General features: G+C 43.3%; 1 protein-coding gene across 1 annotated transcript; it reads right to left on the reverse strand.

The window, feature by feature from the left end:
* Window positions 1–339: 339 nt before the first annotated feature.
* Window positions 340–25,374, reverse strand: cntn3b (contactin 3b). The gene is made up of 23 exons (XM_061292241.1): window positions 24,990–25,374; window positions 20,297–20,435; window positions 18,912–19,047; window positions 16,277–16,452; window positions 14,461–14,559; window positions 12,894–13,097; window positions 12,353–12,455; window positions 12,007–12,191; window positions 11,648–11,784; window positions 11,008–11,137; window positions 10,423–10,573; window positions 9,753–9,880; window positions 9,427–9,602; window positions 7,956–8,073; window positions 7,110–7,268; window positions 6,393–6,542; window positions 5,770–5,840; window positions 5,237–5,471; window positions 4,763–4,872; window positions 3,458–3,644; window positions 3,095–3,207; window positions 2,843–3,008; window positions 340–2,136 (listed from the first exon to the last, which is right to left on the reverse strand). The coding sequence occupies exons 2-23, from the start codon at window positions 20,349–20,351 to the stop codon at window positions 2,045–2,047; spliced, it is 3,081 nt and encodes a 1,026-aa protein (XP_061148225.1). The 5' UTR covers window positions 20,352–20,435; window positions 24,990–25,374; the 3' UTR covers window positions 340–2,044.

Raw genomic sequence — 25,374 nt, forward strand, 5'->3', positions numbered from 1 at the left:
GCTTTTGAGAAAATTGGAGGTTTTTAGGTGCCCCTTATAGTGCGGAAAATACGATACATCAAAAACTTAGAGGTGGTGAATATTTACCTTGTCCGTAAACCATTTCTTGATAAGTTCAGTGTATCGGGCAATGAAACACACCGTAACAAGCTACGTGAAACACCCAGTCAACAATTTCACCAATGAATTTTTTGTGTCCAAATATGTATGGTTTTAAAAAGAGTCAGCGAAACTGTGATGGACAGCAATCCAATAGCGACTGTGTTTGAAGATGTATTTACAACAATCAATAAAGAAGAAAAACAGTAAATCACTACACTATCACTATTTGAAAAAAAGTTTTGAGAAAACATTTATTGTATAATAAACAGCGCGCACTCACACACACAAACGTGATATGAGTCAGGTAGTGAAGCGGTGATGGACATCATTGACGGCAACATAAGAGAGAATGAGAACATTAAGAAGGCCATCAATCACCCAGGTAACTCAAAAATGACATCTATAAGAACAGAACAGAAAAATCAATATTCCATTGACTAACAAGCACGCTGCCTCATGAAAGCAGTCGGGCAGCCGACAGGTCAGGCCCGATTATGTCGGCCTTTTTGGACTTTTATGGGGCTCGTGAGCTCTGCGCACCTGTTCAGATCGCAAAATGGGGACATGCAGTCACCTTGCATCAGCTGCTTGTGCTAGTCTTTGAATTTGAGTGGTAGGAGAGTGCAAAACTACGGATGCTGACAACCTCCTAGCTGATGACTGTGCGCAGACCCACGTTCAGCAAAGGCACGGCGATGTCTAGCACTTGCATGGGTTGTTCCGCATCCATTCGTCCCTCTTTGTCCTTTCTTGCTTTTTATTCTGGTTAATAGTAAAGACTCAGTCATGCCTTTTGCTCCAATTGCAGGCAGGGCAATGTTAGCGCTGTTGCCGTCATGGCCCAGCATTTTATCTACCGTATTTTCCGCACTATAAGGCGCACCGGATTATAAGGCGCACCTTCAATGAATGGCCTATTTTAAAACTTTGTCCATATATAAGGCGCACCGGATTATAAGGCGCACCTTCAATGAATAGCCTATTTTAAAACTTCGTCCATATATAAGATATATACATTAGCTTTTGTCGGCTTTTGAGAAAATTGGAGGTTTTTAGGTGCGCCTTATAGTGCGGAAAATACGATACCTTATAATCAATAACCAAATTAACATCTTCACTACAATTTCAAAGCATGAATTCTTCCACCTGATCATAATGATAATTTTGTGAGCAAAAGCGGATGAGGACTTTTCTGCAATGTGCAGTCTGAGCAACGGAAAGAACTTTTAAGTTTGAGCTCAAGTGAAGGCACTGTCAATGGTATCGTCCATGTTGAGCCCTGGGCCAGGCAATCATCGATGTTGTGAAATACAGAACTTACTGTAGGTCATCTAAAAGTCAAAGAACAATACACATGGGCTTTGTCTGACATGGTAGCACATGCCTCTGTGAAAACCAACCTTTTCACCAGACCGAGAAAGCCGAGTGCGATGGACATTTATTATTTAAGGTTTATGAGATGGGGAAAAAGTCGCAACATCTTTCACGGTATTGTAGAGAAAGGCCTGGGGCACACGAGTCTGTAGCTGGACAGAAGATTGATTCTTATTTTAGGATGCAGAATCGTGTTGGTGTGGGGCATAACTGATCAATTAGTCATACAATTGCAATCAAAAAGTGGTCATCCGTCAACTATTCAATAGGTCTCCTTTTTCATCAAATCGATTTTAAGGCGATCGTATATTTTACAGACACTTTGGACAAGTCATGTCAATGTCACAACCTTGCAAATGAAACAGCGTGGTGGCACTTAAAACTCCAAATGAACTGTTGGACGGTATCATGCACTCAAATTGTTACGTCTCGACTGATTTTCCCCCGTAACAGTTTTCAAGGATTCCCCAAGGCCTATTGCCGAACCCTGGGCCCTCCAGTGGAGGGATAACATTCGGACAGGCAGATCCAAGGGGCTGTCGGGAGTACCGGAGCTTCTGATTAGACATCACCAGATAAAGCAGAGCAGTGCACTGATGAGTGTTGCGGAGAGGTCGAATGGGTTCAGACAGTTTGCCCCTGAGCCTCGTGCTCCCATACCTGGAATGAAAACACACGTATAAGAAAGGTAGGAATCTTTTAATACATTTCAAAGAAGTCATTGCAAAACATTACATTGAGTTACCTTGTGTATGAAATGTGCAATATAAAAAAGGTTCCCTTGACTGGACTTGCCTACAAGCACAACCAGCACTATAATAAAGTAGCTGCAAGAATTTCTTTCCACTACCCCAAGAGTTGAACTGTTTGAGCTCTTTATTTTAATTGCAAATTCCTCTACTGGCAAACTCACCAAGGCTAGTAGCTTGTATTTCGTACGTGATAGTAGACTGACATTTTCACGGCACAACAAAGCGGTGTCTCTGAAGGCCCCGTAATTGTTGCGTGACATCAGATTACTCTGAGAAGACATTGATTTGCCCTTAGCTTGGTGGCGATGTTTGCCGGTCAGCTATTTCCGACTTCCGTGCGTTGTGGATTGCAGCAAAAGCTTACCCAAGCAAACCTCGAACGGCAACAGACGCATATAAGATGGCGCTTTCAAAGTAGGAGAGATCATTCATTTTTAGACTTAAGTTATTTTTTGCACTTCTTGGTTTATGTGTGACAGTACAGTGGGATAGCTTGAGCCATCCCATAGCGCTCCACAGAAACAGTGGAGTCCAAATGTAATGTTCAAATATTCACACACATTCTATTCTTAGTCTGAAGGGATAGTGCAAGCAAGAAGGCAGTGTGAACTCACTTAATTTGTGGATGTGGATGGGTTCACTGCCAGCACCTTCACCGCCCTCACTCGTGGCCTTGATCTGAATGAGATAGTTGTCATTCTTGGACAGGCTGAGCTCCATGGAGGTCTTATTGGTGACAAAATAGTTCATATCGTTATGACGGTGCCTTTTCAGCAGCACCTAGAGCAGGAGTCAGAAATGAAAGCCAGATGAAAGCAAAGTAAGGCAAAGGTCTTGATAATCTTTCCCGGGGAAACGAGACCTACCACGTATCCAGTGACTTTTGACTCTTTCTCCAAGGCTACAACAGGATCCCATTGCAGTGAGAGCGTGGAGCCAATCATGGACCATTGTACGTTGAGAGGAGCCCGATCAGGAGCTGGATAATGATCAGTCTGTGTTATATCGCTCTTTGTACATTTTTAATTTCCGAAAATCTTACATTTCAGCTGTGTGAAACACAATATATCATGATTCAGATACAATTTGGATGGATGAAAGATGGACTATTTTTTATCTCTCGAGAAACCTGAAGGGTTACTGGAATCTTCCTTTACCTTTATTGTCACCAAATTGGTGGCCATATCAATTGAGAACTATGAAGGAATATATGCAGCACACACACTTACGTGGTTTCTTTGTGGTAATGTTGATCGGTACCGATTGTGGCCCGGGGCCAGCCGTATTGCAGGCGGACGCTGCCAGATAGTAGGCTGTATTCGCCTTCAGCCCCGTGATGTTAACAACCGTGTCGTTTCCCGAGATGCGTACTTTGCCAACAGTGTCCGGCTTGGTGTCGTCCTCCCAGTACATGATCTGTTATATGAGCAAAGCCCAGACGGATTTTATTCAATCTATGCATTACTAAAGTAATATTCCATTTTGTAAATTATTGTTATCTAAATTCTAAAAATGATCAAAAATAAAATCTGAAAAAAATCTCTCTCTCAGCGGTTATAAGAACAAGTGCAGACTTCTGGAAGCTTGAAAGAAAAATGATAACTTCAAGAGTCATTTATTTGTATTATGTGACAATAAAAAAACAGCATCATTGAATAATAAAATGGAGATGTGAAGCCCTCCTTAGGGATGCTTTCAGCTCACATTTATTTAATCTATTAAAGCTGTATGATTATTGCTGGATTGCAGTATCTAGTAATTGCGTGGGTCGTACTGTAATAGGTAATTAAACTACACAGCTATTCGAAGCCGTTCTAATTAAACGATGAATATCACACGTGCGCTTCACATCTTTGGATCCCTGCTGTTTGTGCTACATTAATATTCAGGGTTGAAAAAGGATTGAGAGCTGTAAAAATGCTCAGTGCTACCAGGACAATGTGTTCGGTGCTGTGGCAACTGGAGAGATTTGTAACCGGGCCCTAGAGGTGACAAATATTGAAAGAAAGAAAGAAAGAAAGAAAGAAAGAAAGAAAGAAAGAAAGAAAGAAAGAAAGAAAGAAAGAAAGAAAGAAAGAAAGAAAGAGCTGAGCCTTATTTGTATTCTTGAAATGTTGAAGGATCTTGGTTGTAGCCTTGTTTGTATTATTAATAATATCAACAAAACATGGTTTAAACTGGTTTTGTCCAAGGGACCATCATTATTACCACGAAGCGACCGCTGCTTTGGCAGAATATTATTTTATTTTGCACGCCCCTTGTAACTTTGCTTGGGGAACCTGTTCAAATATGCGACACTTGGTGAAAACCCCAAGAAGACACAGAAAAAGTCTGTTGGTTGTTCACAAAAGTACCTGGAAAATAAATTAAGTTTAAATAATAAATCCATTTAATTTTTAAAAATGTTACAATTATTTTCCAATTTCGCGGACCGCCCGCAATACCGTCACGGACCACGAAAAGGCCGCGGCCCACTGGTTGACAATCCCTGGTTTTAACTATATCAAGACAAAATACCGCAAGTTCTACCATACCTCATAGCCGAGAACTCTTTCAGGAATGGCTGGAACAGGCTCCCAGATCACTTCCATTTGCGTCGCAGACACAATCCTCGGCACAACCCTCTTCGGGGCTACACTGGGGACTGCCGAAAGAACGCACGTAGTGAGAATCTGTGGGTCTCAGCATCTCACAGACTAACTGCAGAAAGAGCAGCGAAAGGAGCCGTCGTTTCACAGAAAAGCTATTTGCCCCGGCTCTTTTAATGGGATCTGTAACTGGCGTCAGGGAATACTGCTGCCCTGCAAATTCAATTAACACTATACCTCCCTGACAGCACACCGTGGTGAGTGTCTGCTTGGATTTCCCATAATCTACCAGCATTATCTCCCAGTTTGAGTGGGTAAGGAAACAACAGCAGCGTAGAAATCATCCGAACATTAGCATTCAAGGTCAAGTTGTTAGGAGATAGCCTCTCATTCCTGATTGGCTGTTGGTGAATACTCTACCATCCTCTGCTGAATACACGGTGGCGATGGAGCTGAAGGGCCCCTCCCCTCGGTTGTTGAAAGCTCCCACTTTCACGTCAAACGGGGAGAACGGCGGGATGGTGTCATTGTGGAAGACGTAACGCGCAACGCCGGGCGTGGAGATGATGGCTCGTGTCCAAGTCACCGCGCCGGCGGGCCTGAGGGCCACGATATAACCGAAGCCCTCGCCGTTCTGCAATTCCTCGGACACAGGCTGGGAGCAAAACACAAAACTACAGCGATATTAAAATGCATACAGATAGAGAAACAGACAGAGGCTTTTCTGTGCTGCGCTTCCGCAAATATGGAACTGCTGAGAACACTCGTATTTCCCTGTGATGGTAGTCCATTGAAAGCAAATGCTCTCCGTCCGTGCATTTGGAGGGCGAAATGGCACTCTGAGGCTACGAGGAAGGGCGACGGCTCATGAAATTGTACAGCTCAATCTGCACGATTAAGCAAAGCTATTTCTAAGCGATGGCAAGAACGGTAGAATGTGACAGATGACTTACCTCCCATGTTATCACTAATTCAGACTTTGTGCCGCCTCCACCTCCGATATCAGTGGGGGCTGTATCAGGAACTGAAGGCGGGAAAGCCCATAAGGGAGCAATTAGAAGACAGGAACCCAAATACAACAAAGTCAACTGAAGCTCAAAACAGGCTGCCTGCAGACACTTTTAATTTTCACAAAATGTGTCTATTATACTCAACTTTCATGAAATTAAGCATTCATGTCTGACAACAATCTGTGCCTTTTCGAGAGAAGAACGGTCAGCCACATTCAAGTAATTTTGAGATTTTCCATTTTTGCTTCCGCTAACTGATTAATTTTCAATGACGGTGACTTCGTTTGAATGAATGACTGAAGGTTTTATTTTGAACATTAAAAAAAAAGAAATACAAGAAAAAAGTAAAATACAGAAAATGATAACTCAATAGTACATTTAGTAGATTTAGTTTCAGCCTTCTCTACATGAGACAATTAATCTAATCAAAATAAATCAAATATTTTGGCGTTAGCCTTCTCAACAATGCAGGAATGAGTGAGAATAGCCCCCCCCCCCCCCCCCACACACACATCCTTCCCAGTGAAGTAGGTCAGCATGAGACCATTGTGATTGTTTTGACTTACTGGTATCCTCTGTCCTGGTTTTGGCTGAGGCTGGACTGGGTTCTCCAAGGCCCACATTATTGCGTGCCACTACTCTGAACTCATACTCCACCCAAGCGTTGAGCCCCACCACCGTCGCAGTCAGTGTGTTGCCATTTACCACTTCAGGCACTGCAATTCAACAACGAAGAACAGGAATTGAAACTGTAAAGCACCATGTAAAGTCAAAACAGAAATTTGTTTTGAAATACAAATAAACCTGAACACTATGTACCGTATTTTCCGTACTATAAGGCGCACCTAAAAACCTCAATTTTTTTCAAAATCTGACAGTGCGCCTTACAGTCCGGTGCGCCTTATATAAGGACACAATTCCTAAACTTAAACTGGCCCGAAGCATTGTGTCATGAAATCAATCATAAGTGGCCCGCTGAAGACTATGAATCATGAATTAAAAAAGACTATGGATCATTATTTTGTGATTATAAAGTAATTTGTTGCGTCTGAAGTTAAAATAAAAAAGATAAAATGGAGAATGATTTGATTTGGATTAGAAATCTGACATGATGCATTCATGGTGCGCCTTATAGTCCGGAAAATACGGTAAACTGAAAACAGAAATTTGTTTTCAAATACATTATAAATGTTTGAAGGTAATGACATGCAAAGATTGAGACTTTAAATGAATGAAAGGTCCTTCATAAGTCTAGCATGCGAGTGGGTGATGTTTGCTGATACCCGTCTCAACGGCCTGCCAGCCCACAGTGAATGGCGTCCGACCCTGGATGATGTAACCGGTGATGGGGCTGCCGTTGTCCCTTCCGGGAGTCCAGGAGAGCTGTGCCGTGCTGTCTGTGATTTCCTCCACCGTCACTGTATCTGGAGGGCTCGGTGGACCTAAATCAATGAGACAACGATCGGGGTGAGCCCCCCCTCTCGTTCCAAGAAACCCTCCCATCAAACTCATCAAGGCCACCATGCTAAGTTTAATTAAGCGCCCTGTCCTTGATGTGTGCATGAAGGGACTTGTTGTGTATAATGCGCTGGCACTAAGTGGATTTACCGGAAAGCAAAAGAGATATTGAATGAGGATTGTTGATTAGAAAATGGATGAGCTACGAGGGACCGGCGAAGACCCAAATAAGGAGGACGGTGAGAGCGTGCTCGTTGTCCTCTGCGGTCTGACAACGCTGATGTTGTTTGATGTGCTGCTCCATTATTCAAATGTTTTGCCTGATATTGCGCCGGTGTGTAAATGAACCAATTAGGCTCATTTTTTATGATAAACATTACCTCCTCAAAGCACCTGGGACAGCTATTAAGGTTTATTAAAGGCATGAATAGCAATGTGAATCGCTCGAGATAGCACACACAAGCACATATCAATGAGGCAACCTCAGCCGGGCCTCGAGTCACACATGCAGGCGTGCGGGTGTTTGTTTTTTTTCTCGACCCGCAACACATACATAATGTATAAAGAAACGAGGGTGCATCCGTTTTGCCATGCAAGCCTCGGGGTTTTCCCACCAAGCATCCTTGTATCGTTCAAAATCGAACAAATAAAATGCAGTCAACGGCGGTTACCTTTAACAACCAGAATGGCGGAAGTGGACAGATTCTCAACCTCGGTGTCAATAACGCAGACGTACTTGCCACCGTGGTTCAGTTGAATGTTACGAATCATCAAATCCCCCGATACAGTCTAGAAAGGAATATGAATATTGAAGAGGAGTTGAGAAAGAGATTATGGTGGATTTCATCATTCCGTTTTCGGTGAGGGTATGCTGTAACATTTATGACACTTCTGTGGGGACCACCAATGTTTTCATTTTCCCAAACAACAACAGCAGACATGGCAGCTGTAGACAGCACACATAAAGCTATCGGCGAACCTTCGGGCTTTATCCCACCACGCAGCTTCTCATATCCACAAACAGCTACAAGCTCCACACAGGAAACACAAAACAAACACACGCATTGCTAAGATAGTCTTAATTAGCTCGTAATTGCAGAAGCAGGATAAGAGTAGAGTGGAACTGCATGATATAATGGCTTACTCTTTGGTTCGCTTTTATATTCCAGTTTGACACGTATTGCGTCCCCATTGTGATGCACCATCTTGCAGAAGCATATCAGTCCGGGGTTAAAAAAAACATGCTTGTTGCTCTGAATGGGAGTCACCCGGGGGTGAGCCCATTATGGAACCTGACTATTCATATCAGAAGTCATCAGCCCAGGCAGGGATCCATCAGACTCTTGAAGAAAATCCACGATAACCACGAGATCAATAGTTGTGGGCTGAATCTACCTCTCCACTTTTTCATCTCATCCTTTTCAAACGGGTTCAGTCTGTAAAGTCAGTGGCCACCTGGCCAACCTGAGAGCGAGTGGCTGAAAGCAAAGCATCTCTGCCTTGGCACGAGGCAAGAGAGACAGATTTGCTTTAATTATGCAAATGAATTCACCAGAAGCTGTTGAGCTAGAGTCTGGCAACTTCTCTGGACAGGAGCAACATGAAACCGTTACGATTATCTCATTACATGCCCGTGCCGAATTCCATGTCAATAATAATTGTCACTGAAATTCACACCGATATCATCTTGGCAATTCCACAGAATTGTGTGGGGTAGCAACATTTTGGTTGTGCGTGAACCTGCCAGGAAGCTCATTACTGAAACCCTTTTGGAGCTCAAGATCTATAAATAGATATGCAAATTCAATTATTGCAAAGGAAGAAGATAAGATACTAATCATACGAGGGACAGAAAGACTATCGTATGTTAAGGATGGAAAGTACTCTATGATTGATATTGAGGAAGGAAGCAGTTAAACGCCAGATTCTTCTAATTGTTACGTTCTTAGTGAAAGTTCTTATGAAGCAAGGAAATCACACAATGGAAACTTCCTTCAACGACCGCAGTTGCTTGGGTATTATTCACATCTTGGTAATCCTCCAGGGGGCTGCTGAGCAGACCCCTCGCACACTCCACTGTATGTCCAAATTGATCTCGGAATAGCCTGAAAGTATCCAAGTTTAATACTCGGGCTGACTCACCCCGCCCACTCTCTCAAAATGATCGCTGTCTTGCTGGAAGTCGATGAGCTGGCCATTAAATGTCCATGAGAAAGAGACATCCAGAGCTGGATCGCAGGCGATCTGGCACGGCAACACGATGCTCTCGCCAACAATAATCTCAATGTTTGTGGGTTTCACAATGATTCGGGTTGGCTCTGAAGAAGGGAGACACATGACATTGAAAACGTGTTATTGATGCCGAGGGCTGCCCTTTAAGACTACTGTGACTACGACAGAAATCATAATGTATTGTTTGAAAAAAATGGATATATACACGTATATAAAACAACCGACAGAAGACTTACCCGTAACGAGCAGCCTTCCGGTAGTGCTTGCCGACCCAAATTGATTCTTAGCAATGCACGTATAGCTGGCGGCATCATTTCTGGTTACGTTAGTAATCTTTAATGTTCCACTGGAAAATAACGTAATTCTGTGGAGCAAAGATCAGTCAGATTTTTATAACAAATAATCAGACAGAAGAACAACAAAATAAATTAGGCGCTGTTTGAGTGTTGAGTTCCTACATGGACTTTATATTCGGTCAAGATGCTGTTAAAACTCACTTTAACAAAGCCGTTGTCTCTGCAAGCTGCGATGATAAACCTCATGTCTCGATAAAGCAGAACACAATTCCGTTTCTAATTACAAGTGCAATAGCTTCACTCTAACTTTCCGATACTCTAATCTACAAGCGGCTGACATACATCTTCAGCACCAACTCAATTTGCTTATCTTGTTGACAATTAGTGCAGTTTTGACGGACTTTCTATCCTCAATACATACACAGAGCGATTTTTAAATCAGGTACTCTTGTCAAGAAATTTTCGCAGGACGCCTTGCTCTTCTCCATTTCTCAATCCTCATTAACTTTCTAGTTTTCCTCATTACTGCCTTCCTTATGCATCTGCTCAAATGCCAACCTTACCACGATTGTGAATGGAATTCTGCAAGGGAGAGCCGTTGTTACCTTACCTTTCATTTCTCTGCAGCATCTCGTTGTCCTTTTTCCACAGGCTAATTGCCGGGGGCGAGGCTTGGGGCTTGCATTCAAGGGTGACTTCGCTACCTAAGCGAGCTTTTAGCAGGGCCTTTAATGGGCTTTTGGAGAAACTGGGAGGTGATGCTGCGTGGGAGAGAAGAGGGGGGGGGGGGGAGTAAATGTGTTATTGCCAAAAAAATAAAATAGGGACAGCAAACCTGTCCAAATCAGCCATACAGTATGAATATGGAGGGACAGAGAAGTGATCGAGACATCAGGCCAGCATAGAAGCACTCAGTCAGATGAAAGTCATCCTTGTAAATAAATCATTGCGTCATCGATATTCACGCGTTCCTTGTAGTATGCAAATCGATAAGATGAAACGACTGAGACGAATACGAGACACTCTTAAGGATCCATGTTTAGCCGGAGCTGTCCATGAAATGAGTGTGCAGACTGATTGCAGAGGCAAGACGTGGCTGCCTGCTGTTTTTTTTTTTTTTTTTTAAATCTCAGAAGATGATCAAATACACAGACAGATAAGAAGCATAAAAGTACCAAGAAGGAGGCACGCTTACCTAACACCATTAGTTGGGCAGAGGAATAAATAACGCCGTGTTTGTTCTCAGCTACACACTGATACATTCCCGAATCTGACAGGTTTAACGCAGCTATGGACAAGGCCCCATTTTCGATTTGCACCCGGCCCTGCAGAGAAAAAACAAACAGTTGAGCATATCCCTTGCAATGCCGGTCTTTTATCTCCGAAGGCACAAAAGCAATTACTTGTGCACCATAAGGAGAGCAAGTCAGCAGGAAAGGAAAAATAAAGGCCTAAGGAGCCCTGTGGCACTCCACGTATGTTCACATTGGAGCGCATGAGGACACGGTCACAAAAATTGCTCCTCTGCATTCTTATGATACATTATGACATGCTGGAAAGTAATTTGTGGTTGTTGTAGGTTGAGGTTAATGTGACTGACTGATGCCATGGACTAATATGACATGATTACCCTCCACTCAGCAGTGACATGTGATTAGGGGGTATCACCATCCATTTTTTTTTTTTTAGTACAGCACAGCTTCATGCAAATCAATTATACTCATATTTTCAAATGTAATAGCCTAAATGTCAATGACTCACATAAGGCAGCAAACAATCGCATTCATTACAAACTGCGTTTATACTGGCAGGAGAATCCGCCTCAGTTTTATTACCTCTGTGATCAAGTGGTCTCCATTCTTTAGCCAGCTGTATGACGGTTTTGGCTTCCCGTTAGCTTTACATTCCCAGAAGAGCTTTTGGTGGATGGACAGAACTGTGTCGGCCATTGTCTGAAACCACTGAGGTTTAGCTTGAGAGAAAAGAAAGGATTAACTTGTCAAACATGTGTTTACGGTATCAGGCACTGGATTAGCGTGACATCAAAAATCAAAAAGGTGTAAAAGCGGACACGTCGTTGCTTTGTCTGGTTGACTCGGGATAAAAATAGCACGACTATTCTGTTGTTGAAGTGATGATGTTTTTGGTGAAGAAGTGTTACAGACTAAAGACAAGAAGTGGCGCGTTTACTGACCGTGGAAAGAAATGCGACCTCGTGCGGCATTTTTGCCCCGTCGGTTTTCCGCAACGCACTCATAGGTTCCTGCGTCTTCCTGCTGAAAATTTGGTATTTCCAGAACAGCGTTGGAGTTTTTCATTTTTACTTTACTTGGGAAGGGAACACCACTTGTTCTTCTCCAGTTTATTTCTGGGACAGGGCTGAAGAAGAAGAGAAAAATGTGACAACGCCTTGTGATGGGGATCAACAGTGCTGTGTTCTCACCAAGCCAATGTGACAAGATCATATCCGCTTTCAAAAACTTGTGACGCTTTAGCAAAATGGACAAATGTCTGTCAGAGCCACAATATTGCTGACTTACTTTCCCAGAGCAAAACATTCCAGTTTCACTCGTGATTCCTTGGCACCTGGCACTGAGTCAGGGAAATGAACTTCTATTTTGGGTTCATATTCTCCCATTACTCCTAGGAAAGGGAGAACATTTTGACATCAATAATCAACTGCGGCCATGGCATACGCACTGAATCAAAAAGAGCGCAGAGACCCCAGGGGGCAGCAAATAAAATCATTATGCCTGCAGAGTATAACTGACCACAGCGGGTATGGTAACTGAAAATAAAAAAAGCCGACTTATGAAAGATTTAAAGAACGTATTAAGAAAATTCCTGCTTAGTAAAGATCTAAGCCCTTTAAAGACATGATTTATGACTATATTGATATTCTTCTCACGGGAGCAGCACAGAAACTTTGCTCCCGATTTTTCTAATCTGTTACTGTAGATTAATTCGACGGGCTGCGGTTATCTGACGATACTGTGGGCTGGTAAAAACACAATGTCGCATATAAGTGGGCCTGGTCAACCGGTGACCAATAAGCTAGTGAAACCAAATCGTTGCATTTACCGTCATTTCTTAGGAGCAGTGGCGTCGGAGAGCTTAGCACATTCTCCTTGGTGATGGTGTTGTTCACCACACAGGTGTAGTTGCCCACATCCGAGGGTTCGACTTTGGCTATGTACAGACTTCCCGTCTCCTGTGAGACGAAGCGACGGCTGTCTTGTTGGACAAAGTGGGGATATTGATTGAAGATCCATGCAAAAGTCAGCTCTGGAAAAACAAAGTAAAAGCAGTAAATTGTACGCTCCATTGACTTTTTCAGCGTTTTGTACAGCCACATTTCCACCATATGTTTCAGCTCAGTGGAAGGATAAACCCAAATCTTACTTGCCTCTGTGATGCTAAATAAATATATATTTCAGAGAAAGTCACAGTGAAGAGATCTGAAGGGGTAAAGACTAGGTCGGTGTCCTCTTCCACTTCTGAGGTAAAAGGTTATGAGTCAGAATTGGTATGGAATAACTGTCAATCATCTGTCATCTCAAGCTCAGACTTAAAGGTAAGTCTATGTTCCCACCTGGTTACAGTTAAACAAAGATCCTTCGAAGCTGGCAAGCAGGTGTCACATATTGTTCACACTTCACAGAACCTGCAGTAAAATGATGCGACCGCTACACTTGATAGAACCTGCGTTGATGTGACCGCTACAAGTGTGAAAGTAGCCTGGATGGATACATCTGATGATTTATTTGCAATGGTCACCCATTTTGAGCTTGAAGTAGTTAGAATTTGATGGCTCTACAATCAACCGGGTCGATTCTTCATTGTGCAACAATTGGTGCCTGCTAAGACTTGATCGCTTCGATTCCCCGCTGCATCAGTCCACAGTGTGAGTAACTACGGTCTGCCGGTGTCACGTAAAGTTTACGCTCATGTGGCTTCTTTCAAAATGCGAAAGAAAAGGAGCAAGCCACGGCCAACAAAAGGAAAGCAGGAGCCAGCTCCCCCAGCTTGCCTTTCATTCATTTTCTGAAAATGCGAGAATACAGACGAGAGCTTAGGTTACAGCAGGCAACTGCGCATCCGACTGTGTCGGAGAAGAAAGCTGTCAAACTGTATTTCACACGGGCTACTCTGGCCCATTATCCCGCAGACCAGCTGTACAATGCAGCCTTCTACAACCGCTTTACTTGTGTGGGAAATTTCTGTTCCATTCTGCAAGCTACTGTAGGAAGGGAGAGGCAAACTCAGCAGCGGCCATTGTTCGTGCCACTCGGATGCCCACACAGAGGCAAAAATAACATCTTTATTTGGGATGTCATTTAATAAAATATTTGTTGGCCTTTTCATCTAAAAAACATTTGCCTTTCTGTGACGTCTTGCACCAGAATGCCAAACAGCCTGGGATGACAAATCCAGGACAAGAAAATCGGTTAAAGAATTGCATTGTCGACAGCTTCGTGAGAACGGGTGGGTGACAATTAAGAACAAAAACGATCGACGAGGCTTGCGACAATGTCCGTTAACCAAAATCAAGTGGACCGTTTTACAACAAACATGAACAGGGATGAATTTATGCAGATAGAAAATTACCAGGGCTAAAAATAACTTGGAAAAGGTTACAGCAAATTACCTCCGGAATGCGCCGGCGGGCCACATAAGAGGACCACTCCTTGACCTTCTCGAACATTGACCGTACTTCTCACTGTTTGCGTTTTGAAGTTATGGAGATCTGAGGAAATAAGGTCAAATTAGATTCGGATGGCAGCTCCGAAACCCAAAATCACTGACGGTATTGGACGATCTGTTGGGGATCATGTGCTATCCCTCCCCAGCTTTCACTTATTCACTGAGGCATGTATTTGATGTTACGCTTTGAGCCATGGGACTGTAATAGGACATCATTGGTTGCCCTGGGACATCTCCTGACAGCCTGTAATGCTTTGAAAGCATCTGGAGTGCTGATGAAAGCGATAGATAGCGCCCGATGACGTTGACTGTTTTGCACAAGGAAAAGATTAGGCAGCGTACGGACTGAACAAACACTTGGGAGCATGCATGACAAATGAGTTTGCGCTGCCAGCAGCCATAAGTGGCATCATTATTAAATGTGGTGTAATCTTGCACTTAAAAGCATTCGCTTCCCCGTCCATACTTGCAGCACAATTTAATGAGCGCTTTCTGTCGGACAAAACCGAAACCTGGGATGATAAAGCACCTCTGACTTGATGAGCGATGGAGGTAAGCTGCTGCTGTCCGTTCTCTAATCTGCCCGCACCCTCCGGCTAACAGACCGGTGTAAACCTTCCAAACAAAAGAAAGTCCGTGTGACCGATAAGGGAAATTAAGAGGGAGAAGATTATGGCGAGAAGTGGGACGGAGCATCGCTGAGATTAATGAGCAGGTCTCTGATGAACCCAGTGCCAAGTCACGACAGGACGGCGGGGGTCACGGGAGGAGAGGGCTGACTTGAAATCCAGACAAAGGTGACTTCCTTGTGATCTCAGCGGGGCTGCCGTGATGAGTTCATCACTTTTATTCATTGACAATGGCGAGCAATGCTGAGATTCACGCACCCAGCTGATTGCAGATGCGTGCCACGAATACAAATTATTGGGAGAACATTACAAAGACTTTCAGGCTTAATGCAACCCAAAGAATAGAAACACTGATTTAAACTAAATTAGATTTTTAAGGAGGATTGGAAGTGAACGGATTCATTTATCATCAACATCTAAAAGGTGCTGAATGCAAATTTCTTTGCACTATTGGAGCTTTGGCTCTCGAAAAAAGAGCTCGAAAGGACACCGGCGAGAAAGCAGGTGCAGCGTTTCTATCTATATAGGGACTTTGTCCTCATTACACCGAGAAAGTGCATCAACCCGACCGATCTCTGAGACCTCCCTCAGCGTACATTTGGCAGACAATAAATGTCAAGCAGCATCGCTCTTCAGCCAGCCCCCGCATGTAAGATTCATTACGGGCCTGTATGGATACCGGCACGACAGCTCGTGAGAGGAAGCTAAAGGGTCTTCATCCTTGGGACATAATCAATAGTCAGAGATCTTGATCAAGAGGAGAGTGCTTCCTTTGCAGGAAGAGAAGATCCCCCTTCACCTTCAAACTTATAAGACGTGTTCTTTAGAATCTACAAAAAGATGTGACTGATATTCACGTAGTCAACAAACGTTACTGGTGTTGCTCTCCTTTAAAGTGTGGATCACAGCGGCTTCCTGATTACTTGGCAAAGTATGTGTCGGCTTAGATTGAGCACTGAAGCACTAATTAAAATCAATGCTGTTCCGAAGCTACTCTTTCCCACAGCGTTTGTTGCATCTGGCATTTCATTCAATTACTATCAAGCCAGCTAAAATCTGTTTGGAGGCATCTAAATAATACATTATGAAATACCTGCACTGCAAAGGCATGACGGACCTCCAAGTACTCACATGCAAATTGGACGCTGGCCTTGCGGCTCAGGACGGTGCCTCGAGTGTTGAAGGCTTTACACTGGTACATGCCGCTGTCTTGGTCCTTGTCCAGGTTGCTAATGATCAGGCTGCCCCCAGACATGCGACGCCGGTAGTCATTCTCCAGATCAATGAGTGTTCCGTTTAGTGACCAACTGTAAAAAACGCAAACACAATCAGTTGCTGAGCCCCCGGGAGATGCGCACTCAGTATTTATCACAAAGATCGATATCTCTCTCGGCCCACATCTAAAAGATGTCGGGGGAGGGTTGTAGCTTCTTTTTGGTGTGAGGAATACTTATGGTTTCAAGTTTTGCAACTATTGGGATGTATTGGGACGGCAGTTTAAGAAAAATGAAATACATTTTTATTTTATTCTTTTAGTCAAGTAGTTGGAATGATCACACTGACTTAAAACCAATCAACGCCCGCCGGGTTTCCCGCCTGACCGCCGACAAGACACGACCGTCGTTCATCTTCATTACGATTCATCTAAAAATCTGCGGCAGTCACAAATCCGACCAATTTATTCCAGGGACAATGTTACTTTTGAAAGTCACAGTTTAAAAAAAATATGCTTCAAAACACGATTACATTTTGATACCTTGAATTTGAGTCCATATTTTCTTCTGTATTTCCACCATAGTCTTTTTGTTTGTGAGCTAGAAGATAGTTAAAACTAGAGCTATCAGAAGAGTTATTTCAAAGGTGCAACCCTTCCTTTCCATAATTTGGCAAACTTCAACAAAAAAAACGCTCAGGACTTAAAAGTAAGTGAACCTCGAAATCAAACAGAATACGATGTATCCACGTCTTCTTTTCTTTGAGCTGCACTGTCGGCACGGGCAGATGTGAGCCTTCCCCGGTGACCTGAGCGTAACCTTGACTTCCACATACATTTTGCATGAAGTATCATCAAAACGACCGGGGACTCTAATGTAGCACTGTCTCATCTACATTTCCTTTCGGCCAGACATCCACAAAGACCGCACATGCCATACACACACACACCAAGAATCTTCACTTATATTTCAGAAATTACCATTGCTGCTTTATGAAAAATAGTTGACGCTAAATCTAAGGCGATAGTAATTCCTGAAAAGGAATAATGTATTCACAATAATGCCTGCAGATGAGGCTATGTGCACGTTGACTAATGTTGAAATATTGCATTGTTAGAACCAGGTGAAGCAGGTTAATTGCAAATAAAGCTCACCTAAAAGTTGGTCATTGAGTGCTAGATTCAGTCCATTGCATGCACAGTCAGGCGTATATAAAAAAAAATATTCCTTTCCACTCAGCATGGACATACATTTCTCAGGAACATCTGGCTTTCACTGACCTCTGCTCCATATTGTTATTGCAATCCTGAGTGGAATGGTGCCGACCTGCTACTACATCTTCAGTGACATTACTGCATTGCTTAATCATCTCGGCAGACTGAATGATGTGACAGTGATTTGATAACCAACAACGCTTGAGGTACTTTTATTGACGTGCGTGTTAGCAAAGGAGAGCATATACCGAGGAGGTATGGCAAATAGTCATACCGTAATACATCAAATGATTTTGCGTTGATAAATGCAGACTTTAGTCTCAAAGGATCACGGCTTATATAATTCTAGTGGCTATGTTTTCCGCCCAAGTGCCGTGACTGAATTCCGAACAAACATCTTCATCTTTACACACCCTCACTTGTAATTATGCTTGGTGCAGAGCCATAAACACAGCCAAAGCCATAAATCTGCTTGAAGTCACATTCCATGATAGGAGACCATCCAGTGTTTTTTTTTTTTCTCCCCCAATCACTGCTGTGTCCTTGATCTTGTGTTACAGCAGATTCATAGTAAACACAGTGACAGGTGTATTCATAAAGCCCAGCTTGCAGGTCGGGAATGTGCTGCGTGGTTTCACCGGACTATTTATCAAACCAGACTGTCAGTGCTCCTCTCCGTACACTCGCAGGGACCCACAATGGCCGGGAAAGGAGCTCGGTTGGTGATGGAGTGAAAATTCTTGCAAACCTCAACACAACACCTTGCAACTAAATTTAACGTCCAACATCCAATCAATATTTGCAGCGACATTTTCCCATTTCATAGGTAGAGGTAAGCAGAGCTGCAGTTTTTCTGTGTTTTCAGTCCTCCTACACGTTTTATGTTTTCTTTCAGCGCAACATTGTTCATATATTTTTGTGTTTAAAGAAATGCCACTCACGAGGTTAGTACACCCGCTCTCCCGCTAGCCATGCATTAACATGGTGCTGACCCAGCACCGAAACAGAATCCACCGCAACATGTCCGCCAGGTCATTTAAGGCGGACTCCCGTTGCAGGAAAGACAGTGCTGAAAACATGTGCTCCAAAGTAGACGAACGAACCCTTTTCTCCAGAACGTATATAATTAGTTCATGTTGGCGATACAGTTATTCGTGAAGTTAACCTCAATCGGTTTCAAAGTATCGGGGAAAATTCAAAGCCCGCGTGGGAGTCGTCACAGCAGTGAAGACGCATCGTGAGATTGCGTACACAAGTTGCAAATAACTCAAGAAGAATCGTGTGGAGCACAGAGCAGATTTTGTGGGGCAGGTACATTTGATGGGGTCATTTATTTACCTGTACTGTGGAGGTGGGCTCCCTTCCGCTTCACACGTCATGGCGGCCTGCCGGTTGGGGGAGTTGATCGGCAAAACGAGGTCAAGTGGTTCCGTCCTCAATCTCGGCCCTTGAAATATGACATCGTCTGTAAAGGCTGCAGACAAAGACAGAAGTTGCACAAAGACTGAGAGGACAACACGACAATAGTCACTGCACCTTTTTCTGTTTGCTTTTCCTTCTTTTATTCTATTGCTTCTTTGAACCTGGTTGGTTTTTCTAAGAGGGAACGCACCGGGACTATTCCCATGGTGCAGCGTGTATATTATTTGCTTATCATGCAGCGAGCAAAATGCATCCCGCTTATCTTGGACTTTAACTGCACATGCAGACATATTTGCCTCCACAGTATCACCCGGCTTCAAAACGAAAATGCAAATGATTACAAATGTTGGCAATAACTCATACGCTGCTTCCAATACCATGAAAAGTCTACACGAGGTAGATAGAATGTGTCGTATACGTTTGTGTAGCACGCGGGCACCACATGAATAAGCACAGTAAAACAATAGCAAAGACGAAGGTTGAGGACTGATGAAGAAGAGGAATGTCGCCAGGAAAAAATTATTCCTTGTAAGCAATACAGTAGATAAAGCAGAGTCAGATAATATATTTCAGACTCAGCGTGCACATAACTAAGGGCTGTATGGGTGAACTCATCTTTCAGAGCTTCAAAGGTAAGCAAGTGGAACAAAATCTGGAATCAAATGAAGGCAGAGCCAACAGGCGGCCAGAGTTGAACTAATTGGTGCCGGAGACACTGCAGCATGTGCCTTGGACACATGACTTGTATTCGATCAGGGATAGGAATGTCACCCGCTCCATGCCTGTGTGAGTGGAAATAAATAAATGTATAGCCCTCTAGAGGAGAATAACACATCAAAAAATGAAAATCAAATGGAATTTCCACGTTGTTTGAAACGAGCTTGTTATTTTGGGCTGGTCCCAAATGACCACAAGGGCAGCGTTGAATCGAGGTTCAATGACTGGCGATATTCATTGCGTGGTTCCTGATAATGATCTGGACCAACAGCATTGGTGATTGGACTCTCAGTTGCTGCTGACAGCTTTCTGCTGACGTGTGTGAGCACAGCCCTCCTGGGAGTGTGAAGGACATCAGACTGTATTTCTATCCTGGCATTGGAGATGTCTTGGGGTTGTTTACACATGCACTAATTGGATTTCTACCTTATTAGGAATTGTATATTCAATGTCGGCATTATAAAATAAGATTTTTAATTGGAAAATCTACTTCAGAGACAGATTGCAGCCCCCAAAATCATCAAGTTATTTTGAGGTGTGATAAACAATGGCAACAAGGACACCAATGAGTTGAAATCTCTTACCTGCAAGGCATCCTGTGAGTGATAGCAGAACAATTTGTTTCCATGGGAACATCATCTTTTAGTTGCAGAAGGCTAATGGGACTCTCATCCAATTTACTTGTCAACGAACTTCTCTCTTTGTGAATTCAAGAGTTTTAATCTGAAGGGAAGCAATTATATATGATCAAAAGATGACATTCGAATATAAATACAGTACAACGATCATCACAAAAAATGATGATAGTCCTGAAATTGGAGTTATTTGGGAGTCAAAACATGGGGAGAGCGTCTAAAAAGAAGCCGGAAACTCCATTGCGGGAAGTTAAAGAAAATATCGGGTGTGCAAAGCGTTAGTGCAATTTTCAGGTGGCACTGAAGAAGAAACAGCTGCTTAATGGGTACGTTTTCTTCAACTCTGCTTGTTTCTCATCCTGCCTAACAAGCTCATATCTCCGGCTTAAAAGAGAAGTGAGGAAGGGAATGAATGACCTCAAAAGAGACTTACTCTCTCCCTATTTGACTATTAATAGGAGCTGGCAGCCTGTGTATACCAGCACTCTGCAAAACGCCACTTCACACTCCAACAAAGAGTTTGCTGTTCAAGGCAGAGCAAGCAAACTCTATTCATGTGCTCAGTCTTTATATTTGCAATAATTCGAAAATAAACATTTGTCCATCATGTTGAGAAGACTCACTTTGGTTCAGACCGGGTAAGTGAATGGCTTACTCAGAGTCTATTCGTGACGGACTGGAGGGGGTTGTGCCTGCTGAGGTCCAGAGACTCAAAGGCCTGCAATGGTTTCAGCTCACAGTTTACTGGGGACGCCAGTACTCGGCCTCTGTTCTGTTAAGGCTTTCTATGGTTGAAAGGTGGAGGCGGGACCGCACATTTGTGCACCAGAGAGAGCCAAATGAAGCTACGGATCAAGAGTTAGCATTCACGTGAGGTGGGAGAGGGACATACTGGCACCCACAGTAAATATTCTAAACACATTAAATCGTGTTATTGCTCCGGCCTTTGGGCAGGATCCAAAATAAATCCACAATTGGGCGAGTTCCAAATTGCTCCTCACTCGATTGCCAAAAATATTCAATAGAAAATAATAAAAAATATTCACCCTGGAGACTCACTGAATATTTTAAACCAATACATCAACTTTTAATGACTATACAGAATTTGTTTTGATTTCCACTTTTTCTTTTTCAACATACAGTCAATCTGCCAGATCAACCAGATCCCACCCGCCAATCAATGACCTAAATAGCCCCAAAGTTTCCTCCACTGGATGCGCTTGGGACCTTGACGACTGTAATTGTGGTATCGGTAGCACAGAAGGGGCTTTGCTCAAGCTCTGACCTACATCACAGCAAGTGGAAACCGATATGCCTCTCAGGATTAAGAAACCGACCCAAGCCGCCGTCCTAACAACATAACCCGGTTGTGGTGATTAACCCTGGGCTATTTTGGGAACTCCTCAAATAGACCTAAAATGCCGTCAGTCGCATTTTTGACACGAGAAGGCCGTCACTGTCATAAAAAGCAGAACAAGGAGGAAACAAGAAGAGTTCCATCATAATTGACTGGCCGGTGCTATTGTAACTAAGCCGCTGGGAATGGTTCCGAGTGTGACGTGAATGCAGTCACAGCAAGAGTGGATTTGCTGTATTTCCAAATTTCGCCACTCTGAAAAGCCATCGCATTGAATTTCACGCTTCCGGATTCTACCACACACAAACGCTCCGTATTAACTGCCTCTCGATGGGCTCCGACGCCGTATCCTAACCCAGCCGTTCAAAAAGCTTCAAGTTTGAGTAGGGGAAAAGCTCCCGGAATGAATTTGGCTGCAAGTTTCTTGTTTTGTTGTTTTCAGTGGCGCAATGTCTCTGCTGATTTGACACATTGGTGGAGAAAATGTGTTGTTAGATCGCTTGGTAGAAAGAGGCCGAGCGGCTTTGATGAAAGCTCTTTCAATTTCAATATCAACATTTGACTATTTTTGAACAGGAATGAATAATGTCAAACTGAATAGATTTTTTTCTGCTTAAGTCTAAAAATGATCAAAACCAGATTCTTTTTTAGTTGAGGGATGCAAGGAAAAAAATATAATTTAACATGATAAGAAAGAAATATAAAGACGCATTACGGACTTCACAGTTTTTATAATTCTCTGAAAAAAACGTACCATTCTAAATTCACGAAAAACAACAATCCCTCTTTAGCATGAACAAATATTTAATTCAAGAGCTTCCATTGTATGAATTAAAAACTGTTTTCATATTATTTTGTCTTGCTGTATTTGTTTAAGAAGACACATTTATATAAAACGCAAAACTATACCTTCATGAAGAACTGCAAAAGCGGGTTGGCAAAAGAGAAGAATAGACGTCACAATACAACTGACGTTTCTCTTAACCGTGGATTGAATGAGATCTAATTTATTTCCCCCACTTTCAAATATATACCGCTGAGCACCAAATTGCTGTACAGAATGAAATGAGTCATTCTGCATTCACCATTGCAGAAGCGCCACTTCATTGGTGTGAAAGGTTGAAAGGCATCCCGCGAGATGACTCGAGGATTAATAGGCCCGTTGTTGTTGGTTAGCAACATCTTCGGAACCCTCCAGGGTAGCATTGTTGCAAAGGAATGTATTAATGGCGTCAGAAGAGGATGATGTTTCGAGCAGAGCTGCATTTCCATTGCATGCGAGTCAACACAATGTTGAACCTCAAAAGGTTCAATGCATATCATTTCAGGACTCCGTTTCCAATGACTTATGTCTCTCAACGCATGCAGCCTGGAAGACAAGCTTCCACCAGTGAGAGCTGCCAAGCACAGCCGCTTTGCCTACGAATGAAGATTCCCAAGCAGTCGTGCACTGATGCCTCCTAATTGACTCTGACTGAAGACCTGCACAGCAGCCCATTTCACATAATCCAGCGAGGACGGAAAAATAACTGAAGCGATTAACAAATAAAGGCGGGCTTTAATGTCTGTATTTCACCACTTAGGCTAACTTCAGCAGAACCTTGATGAAAAGAAAAGCCGAGAAGTAATTGTGAGGTATTGATTGTGCCGTGCCTTTAAAATGCACCAAGGTTTTCTTGAATTAATTTGCAGAATAGGCTTGCTGGTTAAAGGTTTAACCCACGTGACACATTATCGAGTGCGTGATAACCACTAAGAGCTGTTGAGTGATTTTTTTTTTTCATCCTGCGAGAAAGCGTTATATGGACGGCCAATGTGAAAGAATGTTTGGTGCGTGAAAATTAAATGAGGTATGATTAGTGTGGTGAAAAGACAGAATATACATTTTGAGTTAGTCGATGGCTGAGCGTGCATTCTCAATGTGCGATTAACCGATTCACACAAAGACACTGGCCCGAGTGTGTCCCTCCTGCGTTGAGTGTGGCTGCAACCCTCAGCTGCCGCTTGACACCCAGAATGGGAGTGAGCGCACTTAAAAGACAGAGAAGCAGTGATCCGTTTCGCAACCCCATCATCAGCCGGGCACATCCCCAGACCTTCATCTCAGATAGTGCTGGCGCAAACACATGACAGGCAGTCAAGGTTGACCAACAAGAAACATACAGGGTGCCTTTAACAACATCCTCCCCTGCTATCTTGGTGTAGTTTTATAAAATCATTTTACAGTTTTAAAACAAACTCAAACCGAGCCGGCTGGAAAAGTGCTGTCAGGCCCTGTGGGGAGGGTGGGGGTGGTGGTGCACTTTGGAATCCCAGCACTTGCTGTAACTGCTGCAAATTCTAATTTCTGGAGCCCCTGACAGTTACGTGCCCGTAGAATCATCATGACTTTTCAGCCCCCTCGCAGCATCTCTGACTGGCTGCGATGCATCTTTGCCATTGATATTCTGCCAAATAATTTTGAACGCAAATGATGCTATGAAAAGTCATTCCTGCATTGCCACGCTGGATTTTGCTGGGCTATGGAATAATTTGCTGCATGGCTTCAAAGACATGTTTCACCGCCCATTTAGCTGCTGCTTGATATTCTCAAATTATGTGCAAAGAGCTATAAATAAACATGGAGAAGGATTATAATCCCTTCTGAATAATGTGATACTTTGAAGAGGCCGATCTTTCATCAGGTCTGGGTTAAAAACAAAAAGTTAGTAGGTAAATATTTAGATTTTGAGAGTAATTCATAGTCCAGCTGACTTGTGCTGAGTTTTTAATATCACAGGAGCAACTGAACCGAACGAGAAACAAAAATGCTCTGCAAATGGACACCTCACCGAATCTAATTTGTGATCAAGCACAGAAGATATATTGGGTAAACAATGTGTCTGAAAACAAAGAAAGTTGTAAGCGTTCCTTTGGTCCTGCTGCTCTCTGTCTGCATGATTGAGCAGCGTGGTACCATATGGAATGTGTGCTGGATGAGGGAAATGAGCCCCATCCATTTAAATCCCAGTAGGACTATCCAAAGCATTTGAGACTTGTCTAGAAACGCATTCATCAGCATCGAGCATGAGTGGCCACTATCAACATGCATGAATCGATGCCCCTTCCCCTGATTTAAGAACGTTCTATTAACACACAGGTCATGCTGGAAACATTTATTTGCTTACGTTAATAAATTAAGATGAATTACCTGTCATTTTATTTCAATACAAATTGAATGCCAACTTGTCTTTTCCCACCCAAACGTGTGATGCATCAAATTAAAGCCGGCAAATTGATACTTACTTCTCTTTTGATGCTTTTTTCTTTTCTTTTTCTGAAACTGCTTTAATTGTAATTCCAATGTCCGCTAGTGCGCTGAGAACATTTGCTTGTCTGTAAACCCGAAGATGTAATCCCGTGCGCTCTTCACTTTCCTGTTCCCTGTAGGTGCGCGTCCACCTCCACAAATCCCCCCCACGCCGCGATTCCACAGTCTGTGGGTGCTAAAGCGCAGTTCAGCGGGGTGTTCCTCGATCCTCTCCCCCAATTGTCTCACCACGAGATAGGCTGCCAACAAGCAGGGAGGACAGCGGTGCCACTGAGCGGCGATTCTCGATGTGCGCATCCCACGACGGGATCTGCTCTCTTTGTGCGCGGCGCACAAACATGCGCCCACTGGTGACGCGTG

The sequence above is a fragment of the Syngnathus typhle genome, linkage group LG11 (assembly GCF_033458585.1).
Source record: "Syngnathus typhle isolate RoL2023-S1 ecotype Sweden linkage group LG11, RoL_Styp_1.0, whole genome shotgun sequence".
Lineage (NCBI taxonomy): Eukaryota > Metazoa > Chordata > Actinopteri > Syngnathiformes > Syngnathidae > Syngnathus > Syngnathus typhle.